The sequence below is a fragment of the Dermacentor variabilis genome, chromosome 6 (genome assembly GCF_050947875.1).
Source record: "Dermacentor variabilis isolate Ectoservices chromosome 6, ASM5094787v1, whole genome shotgun sequence".
Lineage (NCBI taxonomy): Eukaryota > Metazoa > Arthropoda > Arachnida > Ixodida > Ixodidae > Dermacentor > Dermacentor variabilis.
Genome location: NC_134573.1, coordinates 72,886,750 through 72,905,859, shown reverse-complemented (window position 1 = coordinate 72,905,859; position 19,110 = coordinate 72,886,750). Strand labels below are relative to the sequence as shown.

Sequence of the window (19,110 nt, the reverse complement as noted above, 5' to 3'; positions counted from 1 at the left end):
CGTTTTGGGTTACAGCTTCAGATTTGCTAATCTCGCATCCTTTTATAAAGCGCTTCCTTCGGCTGAGTGCAGCGAACTATTGGGCGCAGAATTGCATGCTTTGTTATCTTGCGATTCTTCAGCTCAAGATATCTAGGAATATTTGTTGTAAATATGTGACTGCATCACGGTAGATAGAAAAGTCAATGTCAATCCACTTTCGAAAAGTGTATTCTCGCCACTAGTCTTGCTGCTCAACATACATCACCATTCGGCGACTTCATCACCACTGCAAAGGTCATCGCTGTAAAGTGGGGCGCCGACGCCACAATACTTCATGAACTCCTCCACGCATTTTGGGGGCACCGCATCTTTGGCTGTTTCTTTCGTCCACAGGATGCATTCTGAAAGAGGAAGCCGTTCGTGACGCGTGTATTTACAATTACACTTGATGAACGCCAAGAACATTAATCTGGCAAAGAAGGAGAAAAGAGGGGCTTGATGTTGGTAAACACGACAACAAATAGACAACGAAGTCAAGGAAAGCATCAAGGAAATTACCTGTAGTTCAAATTGTAATGTAGAAAATAATGAGTCAAAGGGAAATGAAAGTGGATGCAAAGATAATGTCTCGCCTCTGGGATGCGAATCCACAACCCCCGCATTGCAGGCGCTTTGCACTGCGAAAGAGGTAGCATGCAATGGTTTATTAGCCACGAGCTTGCTCTCCTAAGCTCACTTGTTACGTGATGCCATTGGGCAACAAAGGGTGTTCCACATCCGCTCCCCTTGGCCCTGAGTGGCGTTCGCTTACACTTGTAGTGCTATAGATCTAGTATACACAAATGCACAAGTTAGAGGACGCATCGATGCCGATTGCCGTAGCCAAATTGGTAGTGCAACGTATGCGCGATGCGGAGGTTGTGGGTTCTGTTTCCACCGGCGACTAGTTTTTTCCTCCGCTTTGATCTCCCATCACTCCACTATTTTCGACATTACAATGTATACGACAGTTAATTTCCCCGATGCTTTCTTTAGCTTCATTGTGTGCTGGCTTGATAAGGTCAATAAGATTAGGTGAAATACACTCACTAATGTATCCGCCAATCTTCCTGGCAACAAAGATACAAGAGGTTTTACGTTGCTGCGATGGGAAGGTTGATTTAACTAACTTCTATTCACAATATGTGGCCATCTTGCAACGCTAGCTATTTTAGCGGCACAGATGCGAATGTCTGATTTTCTGTCAGAAAGTGCATGTAAACAAGTAGTCCCTTTGCAACAGCAGCATTAGCACGTTATGACGCATCTAAGTTAGTTTATTTTTGGTTCTCAGGCTAGTGATATGGAATACAAAAATCGTAAGAATGCCTTTGATAAATCAAGCCGTTTTTCATTTGACGATGTCACGTCGAAGGAAAATTTCACGAAATTTAGTAGGAAATGCACGAGCCAAACTAGACGGTGCCAACGCTAGAGTTACTGTTTCGCACTATGCCTATTTGCGGTAGACGATGCAGAGGTCCACAGGAACATGGTTTCTTGAAATCATCAAGAGTGGCCAAACAAGCAACGAGACATGTAAATGGCACCTCTTAATATGTGTTAACTGCTCTTCAAGGCATTTGAGAAGAAGGAAAGTTAGTAAAGGAAAAATAAATTAATTATGAGGACAACGAAGCCTTGAGGGAAGGCACCGAGAGGGAAATGCATATTTTCACGATGTGATTATGGCAGAAATCCAGACAAGTGATCACCTGCAAGAAACGAAACTCTTTGTTGCGAGATATTGTGATCAGGATCAGAAATAACACTGAAACGAAAAGATAGTTTTGAGCGCAGTTGTTGGTCTTCGAAATGTGATGCGGTGGCGAAAAGCCATAGCTGTTTTTACGCGACAAACCATAAAATATAGCGTGACCACTTTTGATCATGTACCATCCGAGTGTGCGCGACTGTTCGCGCTTGCACGTAATCTAGATGAAGAAGGTTGCTTTCACTTTAGAATCGGCGACATTATTCTAGAAAGTTTGAATACAGGCAGGAATGTCTTCCGCCGAGCGATAATTTGTGTCCTATTCGAGTGGTTGTTTCAGAAATCTCTGGCCTTACTTTGATAATGGCTGAAAATTGTTTTAACCATAATATAGGGGAGAACGAAGCATGGATGTTACGCTTCTGATTCCTCATCATCACCGGTAGCCCCCAATGTTAGCAGAAGCGCTGAATTGCTCAGTGTTTAGAGAGCTATAATAACATCACTCGAATATACCATTAACAACATGGGCGACTGACTGAAACCAGGTTCCCCACACAAATATAACTAACTTTTGTGTCTGCTCCCCCCGCCATACAACGTGTACTCGCCCATCAGAAATACCACCGTTATCATCATCATATAAATACTTTATTCTCATGGCGCTGGTGCAGGAGGTGAGGGTATGCACGCTTGACTAGGCTTCTGACGCAACGAACCCAGCAGTCAACTGTGAAGAAACATAAATGACTTTCCTAAGGCTCCTAAGAAGATTACAGTCCTTTATGAGCGAACTCTTCCCAGCTCTCCTCCTCTTTAGATACTGCAAGCCTACATGACCCTGCTTGCATGTCTTGCCATCGTGCATGCCAGCGTGCATCGTGCAGTTTTGAATTAATCGGTTTCTACTCAAACAAAGGCAGTGGAAACTGAGAATTTCCAGCACGACTTGGAAAAACTCCTCAATAGGGGGAAGAACTGAAACGCAGGAGAGCTCGTGCACGGCCAACCTTAGGGAAACCCGTAACATCATTGATCCAATTGTTATAAAAATACTATCGCGATAGGAAATAAATGGACACTTGAAGCGAATTTCTACCGTTGTCATGATGTTCCGTATCAAATCCAAATGCGATAACACCATGACCGTACACCCTACGCTGTTTGTGACAGTGACAACGTGCGAGGGTAGACGACGGTCGCGGCTCAATCTCGCCCTCGCCAAAAGAACCGAATAGTAGAGAAAGCGCGCAGTCTTGCGTGGCATGCGTGGTACTCAACTTTGCGAGGCACCTGGGGGAGGGGAGGAAGGGTGGGCGGCGTCCTATTCCGGTTGCAACTACGCGTGTGGCGGCTGCGCAATCGCGCCTTGCCGTTTATTGAGAGCGATCTCTGTTGTGCACAGAGTCAAGGTGCGTCGGCGGATCGTAGCTTTGTGGGAGCTGTGTGACCTCGCCACTGATTTTGTGTCGATGCGATAGACAGCACGAAGATCATTTCGCCCACTGCTGCTGCTGCTGCGTTTCCTCACGCAAGCGTTTTACAGCGACTCTCCGCGGTCATCGAGTGTGTTGTGTTTCCAGTTCGCGCTGACACCATGCTTGTTATTTAGTTAGCAAGCGATCGTTTGTGGACGATACCGCCAATAAAACTACTTGCGTCCCACGCCTCAAGGAAACCTCTCGTGGTTATGCTACATGATTGTATAGTGGGCTCCTTAAGATAAATATCTACAACTGAAGATTGATTACTGTTTCGGACGCTCGCGCGACCGACAGCCGGGGGTTAACACAGCTCCTCAAGTGTGGTTCCCGCGGTAGTGATGGTTATGTTGCTAACTGGATCTATTTCATTCGTGCGCGTAAACATTGTACAACGAACGACGTTGTCGAGCAATGTTTCGACATATAATCATTTGAATACTTGCCAAAGTCAACAGTATAACTGGTTTCGAAGGAGGACTGTACGGGTTTTCACATATGCATCATAGCTACTCATTGCTGCTAAACCGTAGCGGATATTAACAGTGAGGATGCTCCAGAAGGTCTCATTGGGGAAAGGATATTTCAGAAATAGACGAGTGATTCCTGAGGCTCATTGGTAGGCTCAAACACGCCAGCTGTCAAAACGCTGTGTGCTCCGTCCGCTTTAATGTCAGCAGGAACTCTGGCCATGCGGACTTAAACAAGTCCCATAAAGTAGTTCTTAAATAGGTAATTATTGTGATTATGGTAATAATTCATTAGACATTTTGATTTCTCGTGCATGCAATCGCTGTCTCGTCGACATAAATGATTTGCTACCTGTCACAGTCAATTCTTTACCTTTTGATTGACCTGTCTTCGAGACGTGGCTATCATACCGGACATGTCTCTTTTGATAATGGCCGTAGATGCGCTTTTAGGGGTGGTGTATCCCCCCCCCCCCCCCCCATGGAGACATTATATATGGGAATATGCTATTTTTTCAACAGGGAAGGCTTTGATTTTCATCCATTCTTCACCATATAAGATCTCCAACTTCCTGTGATTCACTTTGGTCTGCATTGCAAGTAATTTTAGTTCAGAAATAAATCCGGACCTGTCTTCTGCCGAAACGGGAACATCCTTTCTTAGTGTACTCACGGCGTCCATTGTAAGGGATGTCGAGGACAACGCAGTTGTCATAGTCGGCGTAGTAAAACTTCGCCTCGTCCGTGGGTGGCACGTCTGAAGAAAACAAGACCCCGGGTGAGGGAGGTTGCATTTCATTATACTGCAAACACTCGTTATGTTTAGTATCCTACAGCACTAAACCTAGTCGCTCAAGCCGGTGAAATATTCATATAACATTCCGAGGAGCCAAATGAGTTGGTATAATTACGAGCTAGTTGGCCTAAAAATATGCAAATTAGTCTGCAGAAATATAGCTTTAGGTATGCGGCCAGAAATCCTCGTGTAATGAACACAATCGGTCGACCATAAAAGGCGGACTCTCTTTTAGCCGCTGCACTCACGTCGGAGCATATACCCAAAGAATAAGGTTGTTTGTAGTGGCTAGGTTTTCTTTTCTAATTTGGAAGGTTCTCCTCATGAACATATGTATATTTTTCTTGAGGTAATCATTATTCGTGCACTTTTATTAACTTAAGTACTGCAAACGTCGAGTTTAGGCAGACCAAACACGCATCTTATAATATTTTAAGGCACGCCAGTTCCCAGATTACGTTGAAGGCCTGGAGGTCTTTAAAATGCACCTTAGCATGTGTGCATATATGTTTATGCGTTTCATGTCCATCAACAGGCGGCCTCTGCCGCCTATGTCGAACCCATGACCTCGAGCTCAACAGCAACACTCTGTAGCCACTATGCTGCGGTCGCGGGTCGATTAACTACATGCGACGGTAGCACAGTTGGTTTTGTGTTGCGCCTATGGCGTTGCAATAAAATGTCACAATACAGCGAAGCTTTTTGCACTAATTTATTCTCTAACCTAAGATGCCAAATGTCGACCGATGACCTTCTTTGGAAAAAACACGATGAGCATGCAACGTGAAGAAGAAGGTGAAGCCAGGTAATGATAACGTATAGAAGTTGATACAAAAAACGCGTCAGCGCCAATTTGACGCTACTCCAACTTGTCTTTCACAGGGCAGGTGTGTATTCTTATATTCTTCTTTCATCCGTTCGTTTCACATCATATTTAAATGTTCTGGTGTAGTGTCATGCATCAAGCTGAAATAAATTTAAGAAGAAAATTGACATTTACGTATAGCGAAGCATACATGATTCGGAATGGAATGGTTTTCTTAAGCATAGAACTTGCTGTACAGCGAACAGCTAATGATTTAGCCACGTGTTGCTCATTGATGTCAAGTGGACAGCAAGCTTTTGGTTGTTGTGACAAACAGTGACCCAGGTGGGTGTCCAACAGGTTCGTTCAAGAGCGGCGCATACCGAGGGCCCACTGGGCACGCACCTTCGCACACACACCCCGTAGTGCAAGCAGCACAGGGCCAGTGGCACACGCCCATATTGGCATCAGGGGCGTTCACATCAAAGGCGTACAAAAACCGATAGAGGTAGAGTGAATACAAGGACTACGACAATAACGAAACCATCTTCATGTTGGCGACAGTGCCACAAAAGATGAAAGAGAATAATGCACAGGAATGCTATCAGGCGTTATACAATGAAAACGGAATTTTTCTATGGTTATCCAGAAAGAAAAATATTCAAGAAGGATACTTGGCCTACCCGACTGGGTTTACACTGGAATCAGGGAATTCGCTCAAAGATGAGGACTGTCCTCTAAATTCGGGACGGTTGGCAATCTTAGGAACCAGGCTTCTACGTTGCACAATCTCCTGGATTGCTAAAAAAACGGTTAGAAAATATCCAGGTCATCGTTGCAGCAAATTACGATGAACACGTCCAAAATATTTTGCATTATTACACGTGAAAGACGGGTTTACTAAAATTAGTTCAAGGGACCGAAAAAGGTTCTGAATCAACCATATCTAGCTCTTGCAATCATCAACATGAAATCAGGTTTGGCACCGAAGCGATGGCAGTGCCTACTGCTCTGGATGAGTATTCTCCACTGCAATGTCTCCCTTGACGAAGATGAGCCATCCTGGGGACCTATGATTAAGACGCGATGAGGAGGTGGTGATACGGTTTTATGCCGCTGATATGAGCCGTCCCACCACCGGGGTGCTGCATGTCCGATGATGGGGCCACCATTTCTACCTCATTGTTCAGAGGCGTTGTGCACTTGGCGATGAATTTGACACCATTATATTTAGGCGCAAGATTTGGACTAAGGCCTGGAGAATGGAACGGCAACCAAAACCACACGCAAGCATCCTCGACGAAGAATGCTACAGGCAGACTGTGGACGCGGTGGTCTTTTTGGATGCCTTGGGTATCTGATTTGAATGCGAGCAAGCTAACGGAACTCTTCGGCATGCCGAAAAACTTCTAAAAAAGAATTGAACTCGAAGGCATCCAGTTGACACGGGAGGATGCTGTTAAGAGTAGAGGAGGGTTCACGACAATTGCGAAGAACAAATGGTGAGAAGCCTGTGATCGCCTGAGTGGTGGCATTACACGCGTGCATGAGATAAGGGAGGACGTCATCCCAATCGTAATGGTTAGACACAACGCACATTGGGAGCATACCACCAAGAATGCGGTTCAACCGTTCCGTTAGACCTTAGTCGGTGGATGATACGGCGCAGTGTTGCAGTGAATAGTGCGCCACGCTGCGTGTAGCTCATTAATAGCATTCGACAAGAAGAGACGGGGTCAGTCGCTGAGCGATTCCCGCGACGCCCCGTGTCGTGAGATAAAACGCCGTAAAATGAATGCGGCGACTTCTCAAAGGGAAGCCGAAAGAAGATCAGCAGTTTCGGCGTTTCTTGTCAGATGGTCTACTATGACACTAATGCAAAGATTTCCATTATCAGTGTATAGATGGGGTCTATGACGGTCCTTAAAGTCAATAAAGGTGAAAAGGAGATGCCGAACACGCTAAAATTTGCAGTGGGCCTGTCGTACAAGCTATCTTGCATCGATCGGTGAGACGCTCTACAGGATCGAATGTATTTGCGGATATGAGAATACGTCTCGTGCCCGTGGTCAAATTGGCGGAGCCGTTCGTAAGTTCACAGGACGCCAGTATGAGCTTGTTGCGGGTCGGTGTGAAAACACGTGCAATGGCTGACCGCAAATGGCGAGAGATGAGTCGCAGCCATTTGCGACGATGTGGCTGATAGCTTCATCGGTACAAGAGGGCGTCCCGTAGCAAGAAATGGATGATTTGGCGACGAAGGGCGGTAGGGCATGTAGGCGTTGTAGAAGTGACGAGAACTTCATGAGACTGCCGTATGCACGTATCTTTTCTGTGTTCGGAAGGCTTGTTAGTTATAGTAGGTATAGCAACGGCACACATACTTGATGAGGGCGGCACTTTGTCCGATCACATGAGGGATCTGGAGGGCGCATCTGCGTTAAAATGTTGCCTACCGCAGCTATAGATGGGGCCATGTTGAAGCATGTCCTAAACTTTCACGGTGGTCAGACAATGCTTGGAGAATGACACGCGGTACGGATGCTAGTGTGCGGTGCGTTATCTACCGTGCAAGCTTCGTGAGAGACGGTGATTGTCCGGCCTAATGACGATTGTTTGGAATCATAAAATGCGTGAAAATCATTTTAGAAGTGCATTAAGTCACTCACGTTGTGTAGAATTGAAATCATCGGCAAAAATTTGGAGGATGCTTCAGCGTCAACTTTAAGAGTGGAACGCGATAGCATTCAAAGAAGCCTTACTATTTCCCACGCCTCCCGGTAACTGCAGCTTATGTAGTCGTAATGTCTACTGGGAAACCCTGGTAGCAAAGGCTATGCACGAAGGGGAGCTTTCTGGTAGAAATGCAGCCTTTTGCGTGGGTCGCGATGCGGCGGAGCCGATCGCTATCGGAATGTGTTGCAAGGAACGGGTCGGGGCGCTCCGTAGCCTCTTAAACCTCCGACGCCGGGACCAGTCTATGAATGGTTGAAACGCTGGAAAAGCGGTTGGTGTTTGAGTTTCCGCGTAACAGAAATATGTTTTCTCGTGTATTCAAATTACAATCCGACGCTATTATGTCCCTAGGTTGTGTTTAAGTGATCCTTCACGATTTTTCAGACGTATTTTGCTTTGAAAAATTCAATTAGTTCAATCATTTGTTTGGCCATACAGAGGGTCTGCGTGTTCGGATATGCGTGATTAGGTTTTCATGGTTCGGAACAATTCTTGCCGAAACAACGGTTGACGCAGGACGTGGGCCGTGCCGCGCTGACGTGAATTTTCTGCAACACCAAGGCATCAACGCTAGCACGTTAATAGCGCGTCAAAAACATCCGGTTATATCAGGACAAACGGTACATGGGTCACCGATGCTGTTACGTTGGCAGTAGCGAGGCTGTCCGCAACAGTCACAATAAGGCCAGCGTCCACAGTCTCTGTGGTTCCAATAGTTTTCCGGAGTGTAAACCAAAGTGCACGAATGCGTGTTAGTAACCAGTCTTTCTGCAGCACCATGGCGAACTTGAGGAGAGCGAACGGAAACAATATATGCTGACACTGACTGAAGATGGCCGCGGGTATGAACAAGGTCGTTGTGAAGGCCAGCGACGCACGTGAAATCAGGACAAAGGCAGCACAGTGGTTGAGGAACGTCAATATCGGACGCTCCAAATATGCTGCTATCATCACGAACTTGCAAGCTTCATATGGCATTTCACACAGAACAGAGAACTGGGCCTTGGGACGTGGACAGTAAATGACGATGTAATAGAACGACAGGAAATATCAACTGAGTATCCCTATGCGGGAGCAAAGAATTAGCAAACACAATTGAATCAAATACAAAATGTCATGAATAAGCACTCTGGCCGTGCCCATACCAAATGGTTCAACTTGTCCTGCTCTTGCAGTTTTCAGCAGTAATACCGAAGGCGTCATGGTCACTTTAGCTATTTAGCGCGAAACGTTTGCACTATTCACGGATACTGCAGAACCTATATCGACGAGCGCGAAAGATTTGATAGCATCAACGAGCACTTCATTAAGGTTAGCCGGGGAAAATACAGGACTTTTAAGTTCCGACTACGACGCAGTTTGTGCCTCTGCAACTTCGGAAACTAGTTTTCCACTTCAGAAGTACTAGCATTGGGCCTAGGACGCGTGGGTGAAAAGGGTGGCGATGAGGGGAAGGCGAGAGACGAGCACCAACAGTCTGTGAATCTGCAGCTGATATGTCATCTGTACCGTAGACTTCTGGTTCTTGCTGTTGAGGCATACGAAATGGCTGGGAGCCGTAGCTACAGGCTCGCAAGGTGCCCGTGAAGGCCGGGAAACGACGGTGGCACAAGCGCTGTACATGGCCGGGTGTGCCACAGGCATACCATATTGGGTGGTTGTGAGCAGTGAGCCACGGATTCCTCCCTGATGCTATGCACTGAAAGAAGGAGCCGCTGGCTGTCGAGGCAAAGGCGGAGGAGAGAGAACTGGCAGGCGAGGCACCCGTACAGCGGATTCAGCATACGTCTGAGATGCGGCCATTGGAGCCGTTGACATGGATAAGTAGCTTTCGCACTTGCGCTTCAATCATCTGTCGGATCACTGGAGCCAAATAGTGGGTAGGCTTCGCCGTGCTCGCAAAAAAGGGAGCTGTCACGCGAGCTCCTCAGGCTGTACGGTGTCACTGGTTGCCGCGAATAACCAATGCAACTAGCGAATCTTCGGCGGGTGTTGGGCGCCGTGCTTAGATGCGTTGTTTCCGCAAGTCATCAGAACTTTGTCACAAATTGGTAACTTCAGCAACGGTACGTGGATCCTTCGCTAACAATATTTGAAAGGCGTCCTCGTCAAGCCTTTCATAAAGTGCTTTCTTTATCATGACTTCTTGTGCCATTGACGGATTCACGGGCTTACACAAGTAAATGAGATCTTGATTGTAAGTTGATTGTAATATTACCGTGATGTTGCGCGCGCCCACCTAAGCGTTCTTCAGCGCGAAGCTTGAGCACAGGGGGCGCCCGAACAAAACTTGTCTTGAATGTACTCCATGTGGCAAAATCGTGTTTGTGGCTTCGGAATAAGAGGTTCGAGATGCAGGGAAAGCAAAAAAGCTCGTTGTGCCACTCAGTGTGGACGTCCTTCTTGTTGTGTTGGCTCACCCGTGCGTAAGATGAAAACCAATCCTCCACGCCATGAACATCGGTGTCGCTAAAGATGTTGGGATCATGCTGGCGCAACACACCAGAAACGATGACCGCTAGAGCCTGTGGGATGTGTTCTTGCGTGGTATCGTCAGGCATGGTTGTAGCAATGCGCAGCGTCCGGCTTCGTAGTTGCAGTTTTCAAGGTTACCCCGCACTTCCACGAAATAAAAGTGGGATTTGTCAAGACTTGTCCAAGAGATGGAAACAGACACTCTGTGCACAGTCCCAGCTCTTGAATTCAGCAACACGTACTCGGGTCCCCAGCCGAAGTCATTACAATGCCTAGAGTGCTGCATGCATGTTATCAGCTATAGATGTAACGTTTACCTCTCTGGGAGAGACTGTTGTGGGAGCGGAAAATTGCAGCCCATTTCAGTAACGTTGAATATCAGTAGTACAGGATCGTCTGCTAAAATTTTGGCAACTGACCTCGGCGTCACTAAGGAAAAGGCGAGATTAACCGCATAACATCGCCATCTCACCCCGGCGTCGACATGTTCCTAGGCTGTTATTGGCACATAAGCTCCTCTGGATATTACTAGATAAGTTAGGAGTGTACAAGCTTATGTGTTCGTGACAGAACCTCATATATATATAGAAGTCAACAAAGGGACGGCAAACCAAGAAATCTTGTCAAGATGCGCACTACACGCGGTGATAGTTTTGAAGCTCTACAGGGAAGCTATAACGTAAAGCTATTCCAAACTCCCCGTGGCTGCTTAGTGGCTATGGTGCTGGGCTTCTGAGCACGAGGTCACGGGATCTAATCCAGGCCACGCTGGCCGCATTTCGATGGGGGCTAAATAAGAAAACACCCGTGGGCTTAGATTTCGGTGAACGTTATAAAAAACCCCAGCTGGACAAAATTTCCGGAATCCTCCACTATGGCGTGCCTCATAATCAGAAAGTGGTTTTGGCACGTAAAACCACGTAATATAAAGTTGGGCCGTATAACGTAAAACTATTCCAATATGTTTCTATTCCAATCTCCTGACGTCAAATTTGCGTAACCGCCGACGCAAGCATCGGGCGGTCACCCGCAGGGTTGTCTGAACAAACCAATCAAATGCTCCCCTCGTTCATGGGGGACACTTTTTTTTTGCTTGAAAAACGAACAGCATTGCCTGCACTGTGCGGCTTGTCTTATCTAATTGGCTCACAAGACGCGAGGAGCATGCTCAAGTAGAAAGGGATTCCATGGCGCCGAGCCACTAATATCAATAACCGGATGAAGAGGGTCGTGCCGGCGTCTGGGATTGGTCCGCTTTCTCTTACTTAGCTTCCGGTGGCTCGTCGACAATCGCGACGGCATGCAACGGAAGCTTAAGAATGACGCTAAAAAGGATCCTCAACAATAAAGAGTTGGCAGAACGAAGTCGTAAACGTGGTGAAAGTTCTCTAAAACGTTAAATGGCCACACAAGAAGTTTTATTACACGCAAATAAACCCATGCTTTCCCGCAGGGGCGAGTAGCTAGTGTCGGAGCCATCGGCGGCAGCCATCTTTTATTCTTTTCGGAACGGGGCAGCCTGCGGGTATTCAGTAAAAAATTCGCTTTTGTTCGGCATATTACTGCATCTTTAACGCGTAAGCGTCACTTTGACGCGGTAAGTTTTTGCGGTTTTGTGACGTCGCGTGAAGTGCGTGCAGCCCTAAAGCTTTTCACCAATAGCCGAGGGCTAATGGCGAAGAGGCGTCGAATCAGAAATAATTATATTTCTTTTGTTCGGTCAAGTTATGCATAATCAGTGTGTGCACGTGATATCAGATGGGGAGCTATCGCGGTTTTCGTGACGTCGCGTGACAGACAGGTGAAGTGGGGTGGTCCAAAGAAGTTTTTGACCCATCGCGGTGGGCTGATTGCAGAATTGGAATAGAAAAGTTTGGAATTGCTTGAAGTTTTAGCGCCCCTATTCAAAACTTTTCTATTCCAATTTTGCAATCCGCCCTCCGCGATTGGTCAAAAACATTCTTGGGCCATTCCCCCCGCTTCGCATGACTGCCCCGCGACGTCATGAAAACCGCAATAGCTCCCCATCTGATATGACCCGTGCACACTGATTATGCATGGTCGGACTGAACAAAAGAAAAGTTTTTATTTCTGATTCGACGACTCTTCGCCATTAGCCCTCTGCGATTCGTCTAAAGTTTTTGTGCTGCACTCACTTCCCCTGCCTGCGACGCGACTTCACAAAACCGCGAAATCTAGCCGCGTAATATTGACGTTTAGGTTTGAAGATGCATTGATGTGCCGAACAATACTGAATTTCTTTCTGAATAGCCGCAAGCATCCTACACCAAAAGGAATAAAATATGGCAGCCGCCGATCGCTCAGGCACTGGCTTCTTGCACCTGCCGGACAACTTGCGTTTATTTGCGAATAATAAAACTTCTTTATTGGCCGTGTAACGTTTTCGAGCACTTTCAGCACGTTCACAAACTCGCTCTGCCAACTCTTCTCTGCTGAGGATCCGTTCTGGCGGCATTCCTAGCCTTCCGTTGCACGCCGCCGCGATTTTCAACCACCCACTACAAGCTAAGTAAGGGAAGGCGAACGAATCGCACCCGCCAACACCGCCCTCTTTATCCGGTTATGTATTTCAGTGCGCTGGATCGGCCCCATCGAAACTCTCTCCACTTGAGCATGCTCTTCACCTCCTGGGAGCCAAGTACAAACAAAAAACCACTCAATGTCTGCACTAATATTTATTTTCAAAGGAAAGAAAAGTCACCTCCTATAAACTAGGGCACCGTGTGACTGGGCTCTTCAAGCAACACTGCGGGTCACTGCGCAATGCTTGCGTCGGCGCTTACGCAAATTTGACATCAGGAGATTATAATAAAAACACCTTGTAATAGACTTACGTTTTAGGGCCCCAGAAGTATTAAAAGGCGCACCGGGCAGCTAGCATAATTCCACTCCTTTAGCTCGGAATTTTAACGAGGCGAAGATTGTTTTCCCGAAGAAATAGAAAACACCATATTGAAATAATTCTCGGGAAGTATACATTTAACCTCCTAACTGTTTACATTATGGTACACATCGCAATATAAGAATTGACCCAGGTGAGCACAGCAAGGCGTATCCATCGGCAATCCATCTGCAATGGCACTAGCTTCGAGATCAGCGACATGATATTGTCAGAAAAATGACGCTGTTGTTCCATGGAGACTTTAAAAAAAATCACTTTTATGAATAAAAGCGCCAAAATAACTTGACCGCCTAGGAATTACTTCGCAAGTTTCGCGAATCACTATCTCGAAACTGGAGTTATTCTAAGAGATAGTTTCAACTGGACATGCCTTGTACCGGAGCGCCTAGAATTTGTATTTGTATTTCAATTTGCCCTATAAGGTAATAATTGAAAATGCAATTGTTGATTTTTTCCGTAATCAGTCGATTATGGCTTTCAATTTTGCGCACAGTTAAGGTCCCCCTCTTCGAGAAGACCGGCTAGAAGACTATATTTGTTCTATACGACAAAAGCGATCGTACAAATTCGATAACACCTAAAAATTATCACGCTGTACATAGTGCTAACGAAAACCACAGCGTAAAATAAAAGGCAGACCACTCCTCCCCGATGCCGTACCGCAAGGCAGCGTTCCGCCTCAGATAGGCTGCCACGTAGATACATAGAAGAAGCACAAAGGTTGACTGCATTCCACGATGTGGCGAAGACGGCTAAAAAAAATCACCACCGGCTACGGTACTCCTTAGGGCGAAATCTGAGCGCAGCTCATACGTGGGACCATATTGGGCTTCGCGCATAATCTCTTTGATGCGGCACGTTGCCAACGGAGCGAAGCTTGGCGCCACTGTATCGCTAATCCAGAGAACGCGCGAGGCAGACCTGCAGACAGACCTGCGCTCATGCACTGGTTTGTTTCCATATACGGCATCGGTGGATGCGCTTGCCGCGTACCTAATCGATGGCTTCACCGGTGAACAGACGACGCGTTCTACTGTGGTGCCATTTCGTAGCGGGCGTCACCGCAGATCACGCCCTGCGTAGTACTACGCTTTCCTTGTCACGCTATCGCCATAACCCCTGCACCATTTTCGGCCTAATGGCTTTTTCGGCCTCCTCCGCTTTTCTCCTCATGCTCTCTTCGCTATCGCCGTCATCCAAACCCTGCGGCGCTCGCGCTCGCTCACTCGGTTACGCCGAGGGACGCCAATACTCAAAGTAGGAACGGGCACCCAGGATCTGCGCTGTAAACGAAAGCGTTCTATCTCTATTCACCCGTGTTTCATTTGACCGCTAGAGTACTCAACACATATGTGGGCCCTGTGCTGCTTGCTTATCTATTTTGAGCCTCTACCTTCCTTTCTTGCATTTTTCTAACCTTCAACATGCACCTGACAAAGGGTTCCCGACAAATTATGCAATCGTCAATTATTGGTACTGCCTGTAACGTTTTTCCTTCAAGGGAGGCAAAACTGGCCTATTTTTGGGCGTGTGAAGAGCAAATACTGCTCTAAGTTCTCAAAACTGTCTTGCTCTGCGATGTCAAATTAAAGATGTGTGACATGTACATAGTGAGCCAAGTTCCACGCTTGCTTTCGATCTCGGTCCCCTTAGCAGAGCTGCGCGGCGCACTATGTTTTCTAACAAGTGCTACCCAGAGGCGTATGGTTGCTGGAAAACGGCTAGAGACATAGTACGACAGACAGGCAGGCAGGCAGGCGGGCAGGCAGCCCCAAGAGAGTGCGTCTTGTATGCTCCATTGGTTAATAATATTAAAATATTTATGCAGCTACTGGGTTCATACCTGGGCCCAATGAGAAGAGGAATGTGTCGGGGCTGCTTCCTTCGAATACGTAGAAGGGAGGCAAAACTGGCCCATTTTTGGGCGTGTAAAGAGCAAATACTGCTCTAAGTTCTCAAAACTGTCTTGCGCTGCGATGTCAAATTAAAGATGTGTGACATGTACATAGTGAGCCAAGTTCCACGCTTGCTTTCGATCTCGGTCCCCTTAGCACAGCTGCGTGGCGCACTATGTTTTCTAACAAGTGCTACCCAGAGGCGTATGGTTGCTGGAAAACGGCTAGAGACATAGTAAGACAGACAGGCAGGCAGGCAGGCGGACAGGCAGCCCCAAGAGAGTGCGTCTTGTATGCTCCATTGGTTAATAATATTAAAATATTTATGCAGCTACTGGGTTCATACCTGGGCCCAATGAGAAGAGGAATGTGTCGGGGCTGCTTCCTTCGAATACGTAGAAGTTAACCTTTTGTCTGCAAACAAATTACAAGGAGTAACAAATGTAAATTCACATTGTGGAGCAAAATATTACTGAATACAACGAAAACTTAAAGCACTTCCTTTTACTAGTACAATATTTGCTTCGATGTGGCGGTAATATAATGCAAGCCGCATTGTCGTAATACCTCCTCCAATCCTCAATAAATCAAAATCTAGCTTTGTGCCCGCATTCGTTTAGTGACATGGCAGAGTATGTGACTGAGAAGAAGTACCTGTTAACGAAGTAACGCACTCGGAAGCTATGTTTCATTCATTCTTGATTTAGAGATCGAAAATGTAACTGTAGCATGCATTCAAGGTAAATATCTTTATTTCAGGCTAGTTGGTGGAGAGCCTCACCGTTGACTTGCATCATGGTTTGCTCACAACCTCTACATAATGATGCTGTTATTTTCTAGAAAACATTCATAATTATTATAATGTGTTTATCTGAACGTTTGATACGATACAAGGCATGCTGAGGAAGCCCTTGAACTAAGCATACGCCAATGTAATTGCGCTAGGGAATTTGCTTGGGTGACTTCTTGTTGAGCACACATCGCTTCGTGCCGAAATGAACTTGTCACATACATGCACGCTTGCACAGAGAGAAGGCTAAGCTCACTTCGATGTGCCACCGTGCCCTCCGAAAAGCCAAACGTATTGCCCCTCCTTTTCCTCTGGCATTAGCCATAGTCTCTTCGCTGTCAGGCATTCATATATGGTGTCGTTGTTCTGGTCGGAGACTGCGACAGCGAATGGAAAGTTTTGGAAGACCTGCGTACAAACAATGATACGTATATGTCGGTGAATTGTTCTAGAAAGTTATGAACAATGTTCTTTTGTGGCAGCTTGAAAAGTATGCTGGAAATTCAAAATCGAGGCGAAATAAACTGGAGAGCTGTCTCAGTTTTACGCAACGACATGCTTAATTTGTCCATGCTTGTACTACCTCTGTATTAAAGCAGGAAATACGGAAAAAGAAGCTTATGCGCTCTATTCTTCGGGAGTTGCAACCACATCAAGCTAACGAAACCCATTATGGCGAGCATGCAAGTCCTCCACCAGTAAGGTGCTTGTGCAAATCAGTATCCGCCGGAAGCATGGTCGCTAGTGCCCGCCAGTTTTCTTCACCCCACGACTCAATCCTTCTACAGCAGTTGGCAATTTTGCTCATTTCTGAAATTTTCTCCTTATGAAAGATCGCTTACATGTCCACTTGAGTGGGTCATCTGTGCGAGACAGGTGATAACATACCGAGTATCATTTGTGAAAGAAAATTAAGGTATGCCCGTCGTAACGAGTATTAATCTCGATTTTACCAAGAAAAGGCAAAATGGAATTTTTCTCTGCATCATCAGTTAGCGCCCTTATTATACCGGGGCTTGAGAAAAACGCTGAGACGGATATCAACCATTTGGACTAAAAATTCGTAAGAAACTAATCTTTCTATGTCTCTCTCACTAAGGCTGACAGAAACAGCAACAAGATGGAGCAACATGTACTTTTGGATTTCCGGCTACGCACTCGCCGCGTTGCGTTTACGACAGTAAGCTTGTTGCGCTTGCGTGTCTCTCTTCACTCGTTCGTCTCTTCTAATGTTTCTGCGCTAAGCACTAGAAAAGATTTCGAAAAGACACGGCCAGATGCCAACCCTTGCGAAGTACAATGAAGACTCTGTAACACGCAGTGCGACCGGTACATGCGCGAATATTTACCTTGAAGCTGTCTGGAACATCGTCCGTTGCCTGAGCTTGTGCAAGCGACAGCTGCAATGTGACGACGAGAACAGCCAGAAAGCTAACGCGCTTCATGCTTTTTGGCGAAGGGGGGCCTGCTGAAGGTAACCTCCAGCTGAACGTCTCTTATATTCTCTATGTTGTGCCCTGCATAGTATGGAGACTTGACGGCGTATTGTTTTTCTGTAGAAAAATTGCAGACGTGAGTGGCATGCGAGTAAGTGAGTTCCCATTTAAAAGAAAACACATTTTTGTGTTATCAAAGAATGCTATATACATTATCTAGGTAAGCCGGAAGAAATTCAAGTTTATTGTAACAGCGTCGCACTGACCAGATGGCGACGTATTTTTCAAGAGATAGGACGTCAAAAGCCTAAATTGTGAATGAATTGAAGATAATATAGTTTTAATCTATAATTACTGCAAGTCTGATTGTCGTGGACCTAACAAGGTCACACGGTGAAAAAAATGTAATAAATGTACCTGTCAGATTAGTTTACAAGCGGTTGAAAACGAGCCGTTTGGTTTATCTCAATGAAGGACACACGTCTTATCAAAAAGAAAGAATCAGAGTTGTTCATGGCTCAGAAAAACGTTGTTTTGACCGATATAGTGAGCGTTTCGCATGAGTTATTTATACTTGACAGAACGAGACGAAAAGGGGGTTAACCAAGGGGCCCGATTTTTAGCAGTCAAATGAAGAGAAGCCATCAAACACTCACACCAAGCACAGAATAGCGGAAATTACTTCTGATTAATAAATGAAATAAGGAAACAATCAATTAATGGAAATAAAAGTGGATGAAAAGACAACTTGCCGCAGGCAGGGAACGATCCCACAACCTTCGCATATTAGACGGGTCCCTTATCTCCCTGTCGGCATCAGACCCCTACTGCTTCCTCCAGAATAACAGTCACGTCAAGGTTGAGGGCGCATACATACAACATTGCCTATTAGAACCGCTCTGTGATAAGGATTTTCGGCGACGCGCATATTGCTGCAAAACTAAGGGGACGTGAAATTAAGCAATTGCAAGAAGATAACTTCACCTCAAGAAACATTTTCCATTAAGAATTTACCGAGAGGCTAAACGAACGCTTAAAGAAACGACTTGAACTGAGCGACATTTGCAAAGGAAGAAACGGATCGTATTACAAAAAATTCATAAAATAACACAGCTGTTACAGCACAGGGATGTAAGGACACATGTAGCTTGTCCGGAACTTGTTTTATTCTATTTTTAGGTGAAAGCCCTGTGATATTGCTATAGCTTAGGGGCCATGATATAGTTTAGTTTCGAAATAAGCAAATATTTGAATTTTCCCCTTCTTATGTGCGGCCTTTTCCTGAAGAAACCTCAGGTTGGATCATAGTACACGCGCTTTGCTGCGTACATTGGAATTAGCTATTTGTCGAAGAAGACGGGTTGTCATATTTGCAGGCACCTGAAAAACTTCCTTCCTGAAGGCTGCTGATTCCTAATATCGCTAGCGCCCCGCACTTACTCACCCCTTTTGGGCCTTCAATTGGTATGGACGAATTATTCATGCGTACCAATAAAGTTTTCCTTCTTGGCTACATTATGCGGCAAGAAAACATGATGATAACAACGACAGAGGATGCAAAAACCACA

General features: G+C 46.0%; 1 protein-coding gene across 1 annotated transcript; it reads right to left on the bottom strand.

Annotated features, from left to right (window-relative positions):
• Positions 1-243: 243 nt before the first annotated feature.
• Positions 244-17,622, bottom strand: LOC142586177 (uncharacterized). Its single transcript, XM_075697429.1, has 5 exons — positions 17,456-17,622; positions 16,363-16,514; positions 15,663-15,730; positions 4,360-4,443; positions 244-383 (listed from the first exon to the last, which is right to left on the bottom strand). The coding sequence occupies exons 1-5, from the start codon at positions 17,549-17,551 to the stop codon at positions 244-246; spliced, it is 540 nt and encodes a 179-aa protein (XP_075553544.1). The 5' UTR covers positions 17,552-17,622.
• Between the last annotated feature and the right edge of the window lie 1,488 nt (positions 17,623-19,110).

Bases quoted from the DNA above. Each gene is read 5' to 3' on its own strand.
- LOC142586177 (XM_075697429.1), bottom strand. From the start codon at position 17,551: ATGAAGCGCGTTAGCTTTCTGGCTGTTCTCGTCGTCACATTGCAGCTG. The intron at 16,515-17,455 runs GTAAATATTCGC...GTTTGTACGCAG, and splicing joins ATGTTCCAGACAGCTTCAAG to GTCTTCCAAAACTTTCCATT. The intron at 4,444-15,662 runs GTATGAACCCAG...TGTTTTCTTCAG, and splicing joins CCTCTTCTCATTGGGCCCAG to ACGTGCCACCCACGGACGAG.